The 19,545-nt window shown below is 37.6% G+C and overlaps 1 protein-coding gene across 3 annotated transcripts in view; it reads right to left on the reverse strand.

The window, feature by feature from the left end:
- Nucleotides 1-2,290: 2,290 nt before the first annotated feature.
- The window catches only part of Myo1b (myosin IB), a 174,532-nt gene continuing 157,277 nt past the window's right edge, over nt 2,291-19,545 (reverse strand). For all 3 annotated transcript variants that reach the window (XM_076866621.2, XM_076866620.2, XM_076866619.2), the window contains 7 exons: nt 17,513-17,587; nt 15,921-16,055; nt 13,818-13,924; nt 11,222-11,354; nt 10,518-10,670; nt 9,014-9,141; nt 2,291-3,779 (listed from right to left, as the gene is read on the reverse strand). In XM_076866621.2, coding sequence (XP_076722736.2) covers nt 3,656-3,779; nt 9,014-9,141; nt 10,518-10,670; nt 11,222-11,354; nt 13,818-13,924; nt 15,921-16,055; nt 17,513-17,587 — 855 coding nt within the window. In that variant the 3' untranslated portion in view covers nt 2,291-3,655. The remainder of the gene's footprint in view (nt 3,780-9,013; nt 9,142-10,517; nt 10,671-11,221; nt 11,355-13,817; nt 13,925-15,920; nt 16,056-17,512; nt 17,588-19,545) is intronic.

Raw genomic sequence — 19,545 nt, forward strand, 5'->3', positions numbered from 1 at the left:
GGGCGGTGAGCAAAGGTATTCAAAACTTGAGCTGAAGTCTCAACATCTGAGTTCTGGGTCCAAGTTATTATTCCAAGATTGTGAAATACAAAACTAACCAGTATGTGAGAGAGGAACTATTCCTACATTCCTCCCTTGTACCGTGGTTGCTGGGAATCAAAGTCAAGGGCAGTTCCACTAATCACTCTGTACTCCCTGGCAACTACCAGTCTGATTTTTGATACTCATTATCTATTTACGTTTTTCTCAGCACATCAACTCTTAAGTCATTCCAAGGGTTCTGGATCTGGGTAATTCCTAGTCACTCCCAGACTAATCCAGGAGTCTACATCCTAGGTAACCAGGTCTTATAACTACAGTTACTCTAAGAGGTCCCTCCCAGGGATGCATAACCTAAGCCATTCCTGGAACGAGACAGGCTATATGACCAGACCAAGATACACAAGAGTTCTGGAGTGTCATCAGTACCTTAACTCTATAGTATGACACTGAGAGAAATTCATAGATAAAGGGTTCTTAGTTGCTCATCTACTGATAGAGTGAGATCAGTAACCGCTAATTGGGCATGAGGCTGGGGTGAGCAGTATTGGCAAATGCAGCCAACAATGCCACAGGCAGCTGGAAAGAAGCTCTAGAACAGTGGTTCTTACACTTGGGCAGAATCAGAATCACCACAGGACTTTTAAGATTAGTGTAGACTAGACTTCTGTGTGTAGCTAAAAACGTAACTGTTTTTCCTACTGGTTCTCAAACCAGTGTGCATGTGTGCATCATCTGGAGATCCCCCAGCCCTCTTTGTTGGCAGTGCTGGTGAATGAATCCAGGGCCTCACACATGGGGCAAATCCTCTACACTGAGCTATATACTCCAGCCCTGGTGATCTTTAAAATGCCTATTTTCAGACCCTATTCTGGAGTTTCTGATTCACTGGTATAGGATATGGCCCAGGAACCAGCCTCGGATATTTGCTTTTTAAATATTCTTTCTTAAAACAGGCTTTCCCTATGGTTTTGATCCAAGCTGACATTCATTGAAACACTGCTCTATGGGGTCAGCCATGGTTGCTCTCCCCACAGTTCTAGTGTGGTCAAGTTACTCCTGCTCTCCTTTATGGGGAATGTGAGGGATTCCAAAAGGACAAGTGGTACAGTCAATTTTAACTTCAGGATTCAGAAACAAGGTTTCATATCTTACTTCTAAATTGAAAATCTCTAAATAATTGCTCTCAGCAATTACATTTTCCTTAATCGCTTGCTCCATGGAAAAGAAAGGAGGTCCTCACTATATGTATTCCAAGTATTAACAACTATAGGAAGGCACATTTGCAGCCTGGTACACAGAAAGCCTTCTGGATGAACTTCAGCCAACTTTTCCCACCAAGTAAAGGTGTAGCTCATGTAGAATGAGCTCCATGCTCCCAAATTATTGGATATTTCAGTGACAAAAATTATAAGTGACAAAAGTTATTAAAATAAAATTCTCACTTAAAATCTCTTTGTGGACATTTTTTTAAATCCTTGCATAACAATGCAGTTTAAGATTACATGATTTCTCCATTGAAAAAAATACTTTGGAAAATATGTGGTTGGTAACTACTTGTGGCTAACTCACAATGAATAATCTGCAAATAAGATATCTGGGAAAATTTAACAAAATTTAGACCCACAGAACATTAGTCTTTTCATGCTGACTTTCATTTGGAACTTTCATCCTGAAGCTCCCTTCAGGAAGCTACCAATGATGATGACTAGGGACCTGTGAACAGTTATAACACATCTATATCAGGGAGGACTGCCTTGGTAACCAGAGCGAGGGTCTCTTCATGATCCTCCACTGGGAGAGAAAAGCAAGGCAACACATAACAGCTTTTGTCTGCCAACACAGGGGAAGATAAGTCTATAGTCTTATTTCTTTGCAAGCATTTGCAAAAAGTAGTAAAAGCAACCGAAAACAAGTTTAACTTTTTGCGGGGTAGGACAGGAACTGAGCAGATGGGTGACTGACTGGATGGAGAATTTGTGTTTTACACCTTTTTGCACTAACTGGTATGTTGAACAATGTAAATGTGTTCCCTATTTAAAAAAAAAAAAAAATTAAAACTACTCTCGGTCCCAAATTTCTATTCCTCTATTACAGGATTGATCAATCTACCACTTTAGGTCCATAGTGGAAAAGAATGAAAACAATTTTATCCTCTACCTGCACCAATAAACACAAAGACTCCTGAGAATTTCTTTATGTGAGCAATTTTTTTTTTAAGTACAAAAATCAAAAGAAAATCCTTGGAAAATATTTTCAATGACTGTTTCTGGTTTATAAAAGATTAGTGAAATTCAATTAGCACAGAGAACACATAATGTTTGAATTGTAAAACCATTCTATGAGTCAATACATTTGACACACAACATACGAAAATAGTTTGAAATACAAAAATACAGTTGTGATCCAGCAAGTGGCACCAAATTAGAACAATTTTATTATTTAACATGATACCAAGATATGTACATTATCCTCCCAAATAAGAAACAATTTGGTTTCAAAGTTTAAAAATGTAGTTTCCAAAATGAATCCTTATTGCAAATTTGAAAGGAGAGGAAAAAAAAAAAGCCCCGCAATTTAACACCAACTTACTTTTGATCCTTGACTAGAATATGCACCCTGTGCCAACCACCTCTCTCATACAAAAATGTATACTATAAATAAAACTTTCAAAAAAGATCTCGGATGTTTATTGCACATCATACTGAACGTCTGCCACTCTGTAAAGAGGCTTTCAGCCTAACTTCATGTGTTAGCTGGGAAAATAGCTATTCAAATTCCAGTGAAAACAACACTGCAGATATTAACATACTAGGATCCTATATGATGTTCACCAGAAACAGAAACAGTCTTACCAGACTCCTTCTGTCACTTTTTCTAAAATAAGGACTTCTGTTTTCTACTGTTAAAAGTAATTACAGGAGATCCAAACAAATAAAATGTCCTGTTCAAATGTCAGTTTTCTTTTTTCAAATAGAAAAAGATGAAGAGGGATTTTACCCAGTCATATTTATATTTCTTCTAGGACCAGCCCTTTTTGAAGTGTGTATTGTTTGTGATCCTGTTACAGGGATCCTACTAATGCTGTCCATCATTAGCAGTTATTATTTTGGTCCCAGTCTTGTGAAACCTTCTCAGCTGTTGTTAAACCAGCACAAACCAGCCAGAATGCAAGAGCCTTAAAAGTAAAAAGACTCCTAATAAGTTTCTATACCATTTAGCACAGTGCCCAGCATAGAGTGGGCATTCAATAAATATTTGATAAATGAATGTACTATCTTTTAAGACCGTTTCCTACACTTACATGGGTTAATGATTTATGAATAATACGTTGATTTAGGGGTACACAAATCTAACATGGTAACTAAAGAGAAAACACATATGACATTAGAAACAGACACTGTTAGTTTCTACAATCCTGCCCCAGGACAGAATATGTAGTGAAGGGTTAAACTATTCCAATAATAAAAATTGATTAGTCAAATACTTTTATTTTGCCAAGGGACTCTAACGGTTAGCCTTTGGCAGTTCCCAAACATACAATGAACCCCAAACAAAACAAAACAAAATTGCACTATTACAAGGAGTCCATGAAAGTAGAGAGAGGAGGTGGCAGTTAGGGGACAGCAACTTCAAGGAGACGGTTGTTTTTTCGTTTGCATGTTGGGACACTCCCATTTTTCTGGCTGCCCTGAATGAACTTCACACATACTTTGTCCTGCCTGAATTGTACCAGGAACCTAGGAGAAAAGAATCAAACAAATTAAGGTATATACAAAACAGATGGTAATTAGAGTAACATTAGATTTTGTTTTTTAATGGGATATTGATCTTGACAAGTATTACCCCTTCTCATTAACACCTCTTAACCCAGAATTGTATTACTGTCTTTTACTTCCAGTAACCATTCAGCCCTAAGTAAGCGGGAGCTCATTAACTAAACATAGTCCAACAAGGCAAGAAGAGTTGAAAATAATTATTTCCATGTTTCAAAAAGACAGACCAACATGTTCTATCTCTGTCTTGCTTCTGGAAAAAATATAAACTGGGGAGGGGTCTGATTAAATTATCAACAAACTGAGAAATGAAATTGAGAATTTCAGAATAGAAAGGAACTTCGAGACCCTCTCCAAACACTGGGTGTGCATATATTTCCTGCACAATTTTTGTCATATTTGCACATGTATACTATGTTAATATTTATTTATAGCTAAAACTATTTCAAAGTAATAGTGACTATAGAATGATAAAGCTATGAGTTTGATCTGTCATTTAATAATCATTAAAATATTTGTATAAAAGCTGGGAATGGTGGCACATGCCTGTAATCCCAGTAATTCAGGAGGCTGAGGCAGGAGGATCACAAGTTCAAATACAGCCTCAACAACTTAGCAAGATCCTGTCCCAAAAAATGAAAAGGGCTGGGGATGAGGCTCAGTGGTTAAGTGCCCATGGGTTCAATCCCTGGTACTCCCAAACAAACAAACAAAAACCATATACACACACAAAAAAATTCAAATTTAAAATTTTAAAACATTAAAAATCCATTAGTGTACACCTAAAACTACCTCTTACCCCACCAGTGGTATATGTGATGCATTAAAAAAACCATATTCTAGTTCAAATCCTTTCTTCTACAGACCAGCCGGGGACAAGTGACTGTCTACAAGTTTGTTCTTTGCACCCAGCACTGTGAGGGACAGCCAGCTGTATAAAATGAGGGTCCTGCTCTCAGGGACCGCATCTCTTGGGAGGCATTAGAGTAGCACAGCTGGACCAGGTCTTCCCATCTCAAAACCAATGACTTTTCTCTCTACCACATCAATATCCCATAACAACGTTTTCTCTATTCTCAGGGAACCGTTTTTCTGGGTTGCTGGCACATTACTAAGTGAGTCACTAACAGGTATTTCGTAGATCACTCCTCATGGCCATCCACAGCAGTAGCAAGGGCCTGAACAATTTCATTTGGACATGTCAACTTAGTTTCGTGGCCTGAAGAGGTGTGTTTTGCAAACATCATTTCTGGAGTGAAATGACACGAAAGCTTCTAATTCATCAGTTGTTTTACAAGGATAGCATGCTGGCCTTTTAAATGGGTTGTTTCTTCTCAACTTGAAAGGACTGAAAGAAGAGCTGTAGTTCCATGTTTTCCTATCTGAGATATGTTTCTGGTCTGTATGCTTTCATGTGCCTCAAAGAAAAAAAAAATGTTCAAAAAATTCAATAAAAATTCATATGCTTCAAAAATCAAATATTTTACATTTTCATTTTCAATGATCACATGCAGTGTATTCAATGTGTAGGATCTTCTTTTCCTGTTGACTTTAACATACATTTAACGTCTCCATGTTCATAGCTCTTGACCAAGATTCATATTAGAAATATCAATAGCTCAAAAGTGTTGGGGACTATGTACCATACTGTTCCTGGCCACTTACTTGTGTTAACTCAGCTATAACACAATCTAAGGAGGCGATGACTATTATTCATCTCCATTTCAAAGAGGACAAAACTGAAAATCATGTTCCAGCAAACAGTTACATGGAATGCATTATTTTGCAGCATTAATGCCAGCTAGAATTTCAAAGTAAAAACGACCTAGACTAGTTGTTTGGATTTAATATATTAAATGATACATATATTTAAAATATTTGGTAGAACAAATTCACTATAGTTTTCACTATATTCAGGACTTCATTTTTAGAAATTCTGTACACCTGCAGGTTATCCTCAAAATGCAATGTTTACCAACTAAACCGTTTGTGAGTTTAAGAATTAGGAATCTGGGGCTGGGGTTGTGGCTTAGTGGTAGAGCACTTGCCCAGCATGTGTGAGGCACTGGGTTCGATCCTCAGCACCATATAAAAATAAATAAATAAAATAAAGGTATGTGTCCATCTACAACCAAAATAAAAAATTTTAAAAAATTGAAAAAAAAAAAGAATTAGGAATCATATAAGGCGGTTGAGTCTCTCAATGAATTCAATTCTCATTTCTACCTGGGCAAGTTAAAAACTGCACTAAGATTGGACTGCCTTCCTGAAAACCAATGTTCAGTTTATCCATAATGACTACAGAAACTGGGCTTGTTAGAATCACTACTTCTCCTTCCAAAAACGATGTGACGAGGAAGGGGTTAGTCACTGAACTGCAAGCTGTTTTTGCCACTGCTTCTCTGCAGCTGGTAAGGAAATGGAGTAGTCACTGTCAGCTGAAAACACAGACACAGGCATCCCTGACCAAGGAGCTCCCAGGGTTTTGAAAGAGCTGTATTGGAAACTTCTTCCATCAGCTGCTTTACTTTTATCAGAACACCCAACCACTGGGAACCAGAGGAGAGGAGTGAGAATGTTGTCACGTAACTGTGGTCTTCACGTGGCCACGCTATACCATCAGAATACCATACACCTCTCTGACAGGCAGAGTCCTGAATGCCCAGAAGTGAACTCATCCAGCAGCATTTCCTGAGTGGAGCGCCTCTGATCACAGCCCAGGAGATCCACCAGGGGGCTTCAGTGGGTGGCTGACTACATTTGGGAAACACAGTACATTCCATCTTCCAAAGCCCCTCCAGAGAGTCAAAGTGTGCAACTAGATTTCAGAGGTTCTGAGACGTCGTATGGTAAGACTGCTTTTCAATTTTCACCAGAGAACATTTCTTTCATAGCACATTTTCCTTAACATTCTTTACTAAGAGTAGTGTTCTTAGAATATCAATATAGGAAGTGCTTAAAAGTACCATCCTTTGAAGTCTGGATTAGTTGTGATTTCTTGCCTCGGTACAGATAACCCTATTAATGCCATGGGCAACTATGAGACTGCTTCATCCATGTATCGAGGGGGAATATATCAATCTTTGAAATAAATATGATCTCATGATGAGCAGGAAATGGCAGGAGCTACCAAGCCCAGAATTCCAAATTATGAAAAACCTCTACCAAAGGGAGTTAAAAGCTCAAATATGCCCTGACAGGTTAAAACTTTAATTAAATTGGAATTTAATCTGCCGTTATCTTTTTTCCCCTAATATTCTTTATTTTGTTTTTATAAGAAAGTAACAAGTTATGTAGTCCAAACATCCATTCTCAGTGTAAAGTACCCATAAAGCTCCATCTCCTAGCCCGTCAACATCCTAGTGTTCAGGGAGAACTGAGGATGAGCTGAAGATACCGGTAAATCCTAACATCACTGAGAGTGTGATTCACAAAGGGGCTGAGATAGGTATAAACTCATTTTAAACAAAAACAAAACAAAACAAAAACTTCTTTTAAAAAACTGCAAAACTCTTGATTTTTTTTTTTTTTTTTTTAAGTGCTGGGATTGAACCCAGGGCCTCACAAGTCTCAGGCAAGTACCCTGACATTGTGCTACATCCCCAGCATGAAAAACTTTGAATTATAAAATAAAATCTTCAGCAGGGCATAGTGGTGCATGCCTATATTCCAAAGGTGCAGGAGGCTGAGGCAGGAGGATCGTGAGTTCAAAGCCAGCCTCAGCAAAAGCGAGATGATAAGCAACTCAATGCAACCCTGTCTCTAAATAAGATACAAAATAGGGCTGGGGATGTGGCTCAGTGATTGAGTGTTGAGTGCTCCTGAGTTCAATCCCTGGTACTAAAAAAGAAAAGAAAATCTTCCTATGTTATCTGGTTATTTAATTTTTCTAACATATAAAAAGAAGTATATAAGTAGTTGGTGAATTATTATTGAAAAATAATCAGTTAAGTATTAATCAATTTAGTCACTCAAATTCATTGAAACACCTCACATGTGTATATTTAATAAATGGTGGGGGGCTGGGGATGTGGCATGCGTGCGGCCCGGGTTCAATCCTCAGCACCACATACAAACAAAGATGTTGTGTCTGTCGAAAACTAAAAAATAAAAAAGATATTAAAATTCTCTCTCTCTCTCTTCCTCTCTTAAAAAAATTGTTAAAAAAAAAAAATTTAAAATAAATAAATAAATAAATGGTGGGATGCCCCATCCTACATGCAAATAATTAGCCTTTACAATTTGAACATAAATGTGAAATGAAGAAAAAGCAAGTTTCAAATTTACACCAGTCTTTGCACTAATACACCCTTGTTAACATGGAAGGCCCTTACTCCAACTCTAGTTACCAATGTATAAAAAAAGAGTCATCTCAAATTTTAACCATTCAGAATCTCCCTGGCCACTTCTAAACCCTTCATCCCTCAATATCTACTTCTGCAACAAATGCCTAACGCCTCACCCAATCTGTTAATACACTTCGTTTTCCTTCAAATTACACTCAAAAGCTGGCTACCTCTCACCACCTCACTCTAGCTTGCACTAGACAGCTCAGAGTCCTGCTTCCATCCTTGCCTCTCAGTAGTTACTGTCCATATGCAACCAAAGCCATCTTTGAAAATAAATCAGATCCTGCCACACCTTTGATCAATACCTAAAAAGGTTTCTCATCATCATTAGTAAAGTCTCAACTTAGCTCAGATACCAAGCTCTACATGGGTAGGCTATGTTTTTCTCTTCAGGGTCTTCTACCGTCTGCTCTGCTACAGAGTTTGTTCCCATCTCAGGGCCTTTGTACCTGTTGCTGCTCTGCACTGTAAAGTCTCCCTTGAGATTGCTGCCTGGCTCGCTTCCTTACTGGAGTCACGGAATCAAAGAGGACTCCCTGACCTTCTTGTCAAGAAAAATATCCTCTGACTCTTGCTTTTTTTCCTCTACCACAAGCACCTATCACTAGCCCAAACCCTGCCACCTACTTATTATCTTATTTGGGTATCTTCTTCTTTCCCACTAGAATTTCAGGTACCTGAGATAGGGACTTGGACAGTACCATCCACTGCCTGTCCTTTAACCAGAACGAATACTAGACACATTCTGGGTACATAAGTAGCTGCTATATTAATGAATGAGATCAAAGAGCTGAACTAAAATTATAAAACTAAAATCAAAAAGGTGCATTAAACAATGTATGAACATACTCATCAGAAATTTCAATATTGAGCTTCTGTTTGGTTTGGCTGAGAGTTGTGCGATACAGCTTGGTGGCCATTTCAATCAGGTGGTCACTGCTGAAGAGAAAGTCTCCTTTACTAGCTGCTTCTGAGCCCTGAAAGGACAAGCCAAGAGTCAGAGATAATTAAAGGCAGCTGAGGAGGAAAATGTTTACAGGGTTGGCTGAAAACCTATTTACAGTCTCCTTAAAACTTCAGACACGGGAGTCCATTTCCCCAATGTAAACAGTAAGGACAAGAGCCGTACTTCTTCCAACTGACCAGGGCACTTGAGTAAGGTTATCCGACCCCTTTCTACCAAAGCTGGTTGACAGACCAGCAGGAGCATCCAAATCATGTGGGAGCTTGTTAGAGAAGCAGGATCTCAGCTCTGCTACAGCAGCTGCTGAATAAGAGTCCACAGCAAGATCCCTGGGTGGTGGGTCTGCACATTCAGGATCAAGGAGCATTGACCTAGCTTATGACTCAATCTGAAAAAGCTATTTAAAAAACTCCTCAGTGATTTGGTTGAAAAAAAAATAACAACAATAACACTTGCAACAAATATCCTACAGTAGCAGCTTTCAACCTAAGCTGCACAGGAGAATCATCTGGGGGAACTTTCCAAAAATAGGATGCTTATGTTTCATTCTGAGGGTATGGTCTGAAAGTCAGCATTTCTTAGAGTACCACTCTGCTTTAATGTGTACTTGAGGATGATAATCACTGTCCTGTGACTCAAAACACCCCCTTTATGTTAAAATGCATGGTGGGGAAAACAGAATAAGGTAAGCTTTTGGGTTTTTCTGTTAGGAGTCGGTCAGTGTCACAATATTACCTAGATGCATATCCCTAAATATGATTAACATTTGTTGACATTTGTGTATTTAGTAATATTATATATGAGAGGTACTGTGCTAAGCACTTTACATACAGTATCACTTAATCTTCATAGTAATGCAATGAAGTAGGGAAATTATTATCCCCATTTTAAAGATAAGAAAAATTGGGATGGCCCATGAAAGTTAAATGACATGACCACAGGCATCACAGTTAATGTAAACAAGTCTAGCTACTACACTTAACCATTCCATCCAAGCCAGGAGGTCCTGGTTAAGCATAAAGTATAAACATTAGAAAACCTTTAGGTCAAAATCATTAGGCAATGGTTTTAATGCAGTTTTGTCCTTTGATAAAAAAACAACAAATCAAAAATGAACAAGAAGACATATCTAAGTTGGTATGCAAAATAAAGAACAGGAAGAGACATAATTTAGAACATCAAGTGAGCAAATCAATAAAAGTGACTAACCTTATTCAATTATTGAAAAACCGAACATGAGATTTTATACAGGAGTTAACATAGCCAACATTTGTAAATCAGTAGGGAGGACATCAAGCAATAGTACTAGTCTGATGGGGAAAATTTTAAATCCATGGCTGAGAAATTGGACAGAGAGCACTCTCCTCAAGTCATTAGGTGAACTTTTACCTCCTTGAGGTGGACAGCGAAGAAGCCGTCATTCTGTGAGCTCATCGATACCTTGGTCACATCCACCAGGGGAACCTCTGACTTGATTTGTCCAGACTTTTGATCAGCGAGAAGGAGATTATTATTTGTTAAGAGGAAAATTCGGGATGTACTCTAAAACAAAACCAAAAGAGATGTAAAACCAGTGAACATAAACACCCCCAAATGGTCCATAAGTTCAAAGCATTAGTAATTTGCAGAAATGCACATTTTATTTCAGCATCTTTCAGGAAGCATATCTATGTAAACTGAGAATAGGTCAAAGGACATAAATAACATATTTAAATTCATAGAAATTTCAGACAGTAAGCAAAATTTTGCCTAAGCCTAAAGGTAAGGTGAAATCCCCTCAGGTTAACTACACTGAGAATATGAGATATAAATTTTTTTGGGAGGGGTACTGGGGATTGAGTACTCAGGGGCACTCAACCACATCCCCAGCCCTATTTTGTATTTTATTTAGAGATAGGATCTCACTGAGTTGCTTAGTGCCTGGTGGTTGCTGAGGCTGGCATTGAACTCACAATCCTCCTGTCTCAGCCTCCGGAGCTACTGGGATTACAAGCATGCACCACCGTGCCAGGCAAGATGTAAATTTTAACATTCAGAAAACTAAGGAAGACTGTCTTGGGGGCCACTCAAGTCTTCAAGGTTAGCATTTTTACCTTCCCATTAGCACGGTTAATTTTGTTCACAACTTCAGCAATGATGATCTTTTCTTCAATGGAATCTTTGAGTTTCTTGTACTTAGGGTTCTTGTTGATTTCCAGGTAAGCTCCTTGGAATGGTTGCCCAACACTAAGAAGAAACAATTCCTGCATGTTAGAAATGGTTTCAAATGGCAGTACTGTGGGCAAAAGGAAACAAGTCAGTTACTTCTAAGGAGTATCTGACAACTTCATGAAAAGTAATATCAATTTATTTTATATATTTCACTTGCACCTGTCCTAAATGTAAGTTGAAAATGAAAACTTAAAACCTGTTTCAAATATATTTTAGATGTGATCACGGCATTTGGTAGGTAGGATTTTGATAAAAATCTTATCCCATGGAACAATCAAGATAGAAATCAGTAACGACAAGGGCCAGACTCAAGTACATGGCCTTGTGTGAAGGAAAAGGCAATTTCTTCGAAGCTGTTAATATAAAGTTAACAGCTGCCCACAGAAGCTTTACTAATGCCTTTAAACAATATGTGGCACTGAAAAAAGAACTGAAATCATCCCTAGCACCGTCTCCAAAGAGAAATTTCATTTTCTCACAGAGAAGAAGAAAATCAATAAGGCTTCTGGGGAAGAATGGATTTGGTGTAATCACTACACAGCACTTAGTGCACACCATGTAGCTCTGGTTTTAAATAGGTAAGGTATGAAAGGAAGCCCAGCTGAGATGCCTAGGATGTGCCTCCAAGTGGTCAGAGTGGCCAAGACCCACATTCAGAATCAGAGCAGTTTTCTTTCCAACAAATTACTCTGGCAAAGGTATAACCCTGCATGTGTCACTAAGATGTCAATTTCCCTAAAGACTGGGGTGACTCTCTTAGGGCAGTTTCTTCAAAGACACCAAGGAAAAAACTGCAGCTTCCGGAGATCTACAAGCTTCATTTTGAGCTATTCAATTCTGGCAGCGTGCACACACAACTTTAAATGCTTGCATCGTGGGTGGAGGATCAGGGAAGAAAAATCCACGTAGGTGGCCAGTGCTTCACAGCTCCTGGGATATGAAAGGCCAACGCCCATAGGAGCTGCTGTTTCACAGAGAGGTGGGAGGGCTAATTATTCCACATCTCCCACTGCTTGTGGTGTGAGAGCACCACCACCATCCCTGAAAACTGACAAAACTACCCAAACCAAAGAACTTGGCTTGAAGTGAACTTTTTTTGGTGTGTTCCTATTCAAGCATGTTTTAAATAATGAAAAGTGCTAAGAGCCTGTTAGTTTGCCTCCTCAAAAATGTACTCTCAGGCCTCCAGTTTCTAAGAGTCATCTACAGGGAATGTTCATTAAGAAGGTGACTCTAAGTGTATAAAAGGAAAGCTGAATGGCATTAGTTGCCGGAGAAAGCATCCAGACAGTTTTCCTGTTGAAGCAGGCTTCACAGAGCAGGCACTTGGGACGACTCCGGATTCAGGCACTATGTTGGACGTAAGGGAGTAAGTACCAGTTGGAACAGCCACATCAGCTAACAAGGAAGCTGTGCAACTTAAAATATTTAAAGCCATGAGACTGGTAACTTGCATTCATTTAGTCCTTTAAAAAGAAGAGCTTTTGGGGCTGGGGCTGGGGCTCAGTGGTACAGTGCTTGCCTTGCATGTGCAAGGCACTGGGTTTGATCCTCAGCACCACATAAAAATAAATAAGATACTGTGTGTTCATCTATAACTATATATATATATATATATATATATATATATATATGAAGAGCTTTCAAATAGGCATGAAGATGGAGACAGTATATAAAATACATGTGAGTATTTAGAATAAAATTTTTTTTTATTTCTAAGTCAGTCTTTAGGAGAAGTTAACAAGTTGTTACTAAAACAAGTTAGAAGATTTTTGGCTTGAAATTATACAAGTACTTTTTTATAAGTGCCAGATGAAATTAGTAATTGTGGGGTGAAATGATGGGTGCAGGATATATACAAATAATCAGATAAGCAGTCTTCGCCAAGGACTTCACTTGCCAAACTTGCAATTGTGTTCCTTCTTTTTCTGAGTATGTGGTGTTGATAATAAAGCAGCTGAACTTGCTGCACAGGCTACTGAAGTCATGACTGATGAGTTAGCTGACCGAAGGACACCACAAACCCATGCTTATGCAACACCCAGAGACTAACACACTGTTTCACTTTTGTTGATCTTATGAATGAGTTTCTGACCTGGCTTGTTAGGGCAGGAAGATTGGGATGGTATTTATAACATATTGCAAAGAGAAATCTGAAAATAGGAATTTAAATGCAAGTTTATCTTAATAGCCTATATATTTTTATTTTATATGACTTCCAATTATTCAGTAAAGTATGCAGGCTAATGTCAACAGAGTAAAACCACCTGTAATCTCATTTCATCAAAGAATACTGTGGAAACTATCGCTTAAGTTTGTTTATGTGCACTCACATCCAGCTGATTAGAAAATTATACACAAAATTAATAATTGTTCATCTAGTACTGAAATCAAAACTTCACTAGGAAAAACCTTCATATGTATTGGAGAACAAGTTTTAAAATATTGATTTTTATGGGTAAAGCAAAACCAGAATACCTAGATGGGTATAAAGCCTTCTTATCCTTGAAGAGCTCACTGGCTTCTAGTTTCTCTTCATAAATAAGTTTCTGCTGGTCTGTGAATTGGTCCCTGTATTTTTTACACTGTGAGATACGAGGAGAAAAACAACAAAAAAGAAAACATCACTTATATAAATGAACTTTTACTTGCTCTTAAATATGCTAAGTTAATTTAATAGCAATAAGAATAAAAGTGAAAGTGAAAAAAACATTCATTTTAAGAGGCCAAAACATTTTTCCTTCCTGATTTTTAAGAAGCTGGTTTTGGAAAAGTACAAAAGCCATTATTTTTCTTGTAGAATGTGGAATGCTTCTTCAAAACTCACCAGGGCCCAACTGGCATGTGCCCTGTGAGGGGCAGACTCATCCTGCTGTGATGTCAGTCCCTAAGGATCCCAGTCCTGAGGCTCAGTTCTTTAACAGAGACACAAAGCAAAAAAAATCTGGACCTTACAACCCAGTGCACACATTTACACACACAGAGGATGACCAAAAAGCTTCACAAAACAATATTTAATTCTGCATGTTGTGTACTCTGCTATTTTCTTTTCTCTACTTATATTATTTAAAAACCCTAGTAGTAAGCTATTAAACCAATTTCAAGATCCACAAATATGCTACGATGTATAGTTTGAAAAACACCAGAACAAATCCTCCTACTTCCACTTTACAATGTGCATAGACACTTGAGAAGTCCCCCTTCATCCTGACCCTGGGGACACAATGAAAGGAGACTGGGATGGCCAGAGAAGCAGGGACAAACTTTTAAGATGACTGTTCCAAGACATTCAGTTGGAGGTGAGGGGTTGAATACCACCGCTGAAATAACTTCATGCAATAACATTAGCATTGCTTCCAATTCTTCCCACAGAAAGGCTCCCTTCAGGAGGAAACAGGCTTCTCAACCCCCATCTCCTGTTTCAGGCAGGTCAGATGGGGTTGGGAGGGAAGGGCAGACCCCTGCATTAGTAGCTCCCTGTTGTTCTTTCTGAAAATAATTTCTATGTTAGACTCAAACGGGGAGATGAACAACTGAGAAGTTGTTGAATCTCTGTTACAGAACAGAACTTAAAATTCAGTTCCATATGTTGAGCAAGTCCCACCTGTCAGGCTAATTAGCAATAATGTCACTCTATACACATGTGATTCTTTTACATAAAAGACAAGGCCTACACTGCTAGGCAGGAAAGCGCTGCCTGGAAAATATATCTACCCATGATTCCTTGACTAAATATAAACTCTTCCACCTAATGATTTTATTACATCTGATAATTGCATATATTTAGCATTCTCCATACCTGGTTAAACCAAGTTTCTGAAATAAAGTCAACATCTATAACAAGTACTCCACGCACCCCAACACCTAAATTGCACGCTGTGCTTTCCTATGAAATTAGAGTACTAAGATATAAGGCAATATAAAATAGATTTCAGCTTCTCTTTATTTTAGGTAGAGGACAACTTGTCTTTTAGGGACTTCAATGCCTTTTTCCAGTCAATCCAAGTGTTGTGTTCATAAGTGGATCGTATGTATTCAACAGATCTGATAAACTCATACAACGGTAGGATTTAACTATCTTGTTTGAAGACATTAAAATTTCACAGTTTCTATTTCCTGTAATATCTTTTCACAGAAAGAGAAAAACACAAACTGGACCACTTGAAAGCAACTGGAACCTGGAACAAAAAGTTGGTACAACCTTTTGCTCCTCTAACCATGGTCGAGAGGAGACCACACAGGCTTTGCCTCGGCTGCTGAGGGAGCCCACAGAAAGTCAAGTACAGCGAATGCAAAGTTCAAGAATACCAAAGTCCTCAAATAAGTCCCTCTGAGGCAAAGGAAGAATGTGTTAAAAATTTTATTTTAGGTGCTAGGGTTGTGGTTCAGTGGTAGAGTGCTCATCTAGTATGCATGAGGCACTGGGTTCGATCCTCAGCACCATATAAATATAAAATAAAGATATTATGTCCACCAAAAACTAAAAAATAAATATTAAAAAAATTGATTTAACGTAACAGCTGTCAAACACTCGAAACATATAATAAGTCTTTGAAGAAATGCAATTATGACATTTTTTACCCTCCACAAGTGGAAAATTCTTTTTAGTTCCTTGTGAGTAGAATCCAAGAATAGATAAGGTCTGGATGGCCAATTCTTGTCTATTGGTGATAAGGAAGGCATCTTATTTTTCATTTCCAAGAAGTATTTTTGTACCTGTGTTGGGTTTGAGAGAAGATACCAGATGAGGAAAATACATCAGAAAAGATACTATTTTACATGCTCTATGATCAAATAAACCTCAGTCTTCAGTAGAATTTATCAAGTTTTAGCTCACAGAACTTTGTAACTCCTCTGGGAAGTCTCTAGTCCATTCTTTCATATCAAGTAGAGAAATCTGAGCTCTACCATACGGTTAATAGAAAAGAAAACTAACTCAAACAGTCACACGAACACTAGTGTTAACATCAGCCAACACTATGGAGCTATACTGTCAAATAAATAGGTACTAGGTATGTGTGGCTATTTGTATTAAAATTTTTGGAAATTCAAAGAAAATAAGATAAAAATTGGGTTCCTAGTCATACTACCACATTTCAAATGCTGCATAACCTCATGTGGCAAGCAGATACTTTATGTATCTCAAAGTTATAGAACATGTTCATCACTGCAGAAAGTTACGGTGGACAGCACTGCTATAGAGAACACATGGTTCCCAACCTAGCAAAGGTTCAGCTTGTGTTTTCTTTTTCTTTTCTTTTCTTTTTTTTTTAACTTTACCAATGATGCAAAAGCAATGTAGATTCAGTAGCAACTATTCTTTGAATTCTGGTCTTTTTCTGGACTAGTGACGTGTCTCAAGGCTCTCGAGATGCTGGGCAACAGTAGTGAGCACAGCATCCAGTCAGCCGTGCAATCAGGAGGGTGCACAACTAAAACCCCAGAGTGGGGTGTGCTGCTAGGCTATGTTTGGTAGGTTTGGCAAACTCAGTGTATTATCTATATCATATTTTCAATATATGATGAATTAATGGGAGTCCTCCATCATTAAGTGGAGGAGCATCTGTATATAACGTGCCAGGCACTGTAAGAGTTTCATAGCATTATCCCATTTCAATCCTCATAACAGCTTGGAGGTTAGTGCTATTATTATACCCATTTTACAGATGACCAAACAAGGTTTGCAGAACCTAAATAACTTGCTAAATTTATAAATCTTAAGCAGCAATGAAGGCCCATCCCAGTGTTTGCACTCTTTTCCCCACTGCATTCACTTCTCTAGAAGCAAAGGGCAGGATCCAGCCTCACCCAGTCTTGCTTTCCTTTACCCCTAACTTGTTTGCCCTGCTGCAGCTCTTGCAGTTTAACAGAGAAAGAGTCTGACTTTCCTGATGAATCACTTTCCTCCAAGTTTTTTTTTCTGTCAAAGAAGATGACAATTTTATGAATCATGTATGGGCACCTACCATCTTTCTGACACGATTTTCCTGAATTTGGGATGTGGGGAATGATACAAAAGATTATTAACTCTGTTCAGTTATGATTTAAAATGGTTACCAAAAAAGAAACTGTCACTTAAAAAAATTCACAATTTACTGAGTTTATTGAGTTGGTATTAGCAAGTTCTTAATCCAATAAAGTTAATTAGCCATACACATAAAGTATCAACTTACAATTCTCTGAAGCGTAAACTCATAGATTTTCTTTCCAGCATTAGCTCTGAAGAACTTCCTGTATTCTCTACGCACCTTTAAGAAGATGAAGCAGATCTGTGGTTACAGCGCGGCCAGCATGTGATCACAATGATACACCTCTTTTTTTAAAAAAGACAACTTGTGAAACAAGCAATTTATAAGTGTCCTTTCTGGATTGAGTAAACTAATGAAAGCACACTCAGATGGTAGATCTTAAGTCAGAGAAAAAGAAATTGAGAGATGAAAAATGATAATATCAAAATGAATGGATGTTTTAAATACCATTAGTAGGTTTTTAAAATAGATGATTTGACAAGAAACATTTGTGCAAACTTGCCACAAATTAAAATACACTTCAGAAAATATTACATAAGATAATCTCCCTTCAGTTTTTTTTTTAAACAAATGGGGGGGGGAGAAATATCTGAGGAACTATATTGATATTTCCAAAAACCTTGCATATGAAGACAGAACTTCAGTGTTGTACACTGAAAACTGAATGTGGCTAAAAATAAGTATTTAAGAAGCTTTTAAACTACCATTATCCTCCGTTCAATTTACACTTAATGTTATCATAGCACTTAAAACATATATTATGGTTTTGATTCACTCTCCCTTGCTACATTGTTTTAATTTATTCTGTATACTGTCTAACGAAGAACAATAACTAAATGAGGAGTTTGTGAATGAATGATACAGCTAACTTTGAAGTTGAGAAATATTAAATTTATTATCATCCTAATATAAATGGGAGAGCCAGGATATAGCAAAATATTACTCTATTTGAATAATCTGGAATTAAGTAGCTTTTTCTTTTGTTGCCAATTTCTTAGGTTTAGATGCACATGTTCAAAATATTTCTAAATAAGAAAGCTACCAACCTACTAACCAGACTCAGTTTGTACATAAATATCTTACTAGTTAAGACTGTAGATTTCTTTTATAATTTTTTGGGGTTTAGCAACAGTGAGCCCCATTCCTACAAGTAAAGGACCTGGTGGGCCAGAGTGGTCACTGTTGAAGAGACAGGCATGTTCCAAACTGCCTGAGTCCTGCGGTCCCATGCCACCTTCCACCTGCTGCTTCTCTGTCACTAGGTTGGTCCCTCTGGGCATCTGAGCCCCAGACCCACTATACACAACTGAAGATTATTAAGGTTCAAAATTTATGTCATATGTCATAAAGGCAGTTCCTCCTTGTATTTATATTCCACTTATAATTTCCCTTTTAGCCATGGAATTGTTAGATTCACAAATATTTTGAATCTCCAACTTATGATGCTAGAAGGATATGAAGAAATTGAAAATTTCCTGAAATTATTAGTACAGGAAAGCACACAAATTAAGGTGGAACAAGTTGCATGTGAACATCTTTAAACAAGGGATTAGAAGTTCTGCTGTGGTTAGTTCTATCTAGTTGAAACTCATTATAATAACTGAGCTCACTGAAACATGCTTTTTGATATTCTACTGAATAGGTCATTTCTCCCCAAAACATAGACAATAAAAGGCTGGTGACAACATGCTGGTATATACAATGGAGACCTCTCGTGGGCACCAGGAGTCCTAAAAGGTTCGGGTCCAGTGTACTTTGTAATCATTTCCAAAAGAAAATCAAATCATTTCAAAGGGCAAAGCTATTGTTCATATCAATATAATCTGCTTTTAAGAAAAAAAAAAAGGTAAAATTAATCTCATTTTTGGACTCCAAAGAAGTTTAATCTTATTTTGTAATAATAATTAATAGTGGTAACACATTAAAATATTTTTGCCTTATTGGAAACTGGGGGAAAAGCTATTTAACTTCTGCTAAAATGACATTTAATATCTACAAACTGAATTTGTATAGTAGGTTGCTAAATGCACACCTTGAATGCAAAAACATTTTGAAATAATATGCAATTAAACCAAGAACTGAAGATAAACATATTTATTACTGATAGAAATTATCAGAGTAAGAATCCTGACTCAATATTGTTTACTTCCCTTCTTTTTATGAAAATTACAATGCAA

The sequence above is a fragment of the Callospermophilus lateralis genome, chromosome 9 (assembly GCF_048772815.1).
Source record: "Callospermophilus lateralis isolate mCalLat2 chromosome 9, mCalLat2.hap1, whole genome shotgun sequence".
Taxonomy (NCBI): Eukaryota; Metazoa; Chordata; class Mammalia; order Rodentia; family Sciuridae; genus Callospermophilus; species Callospermophilus lateralis.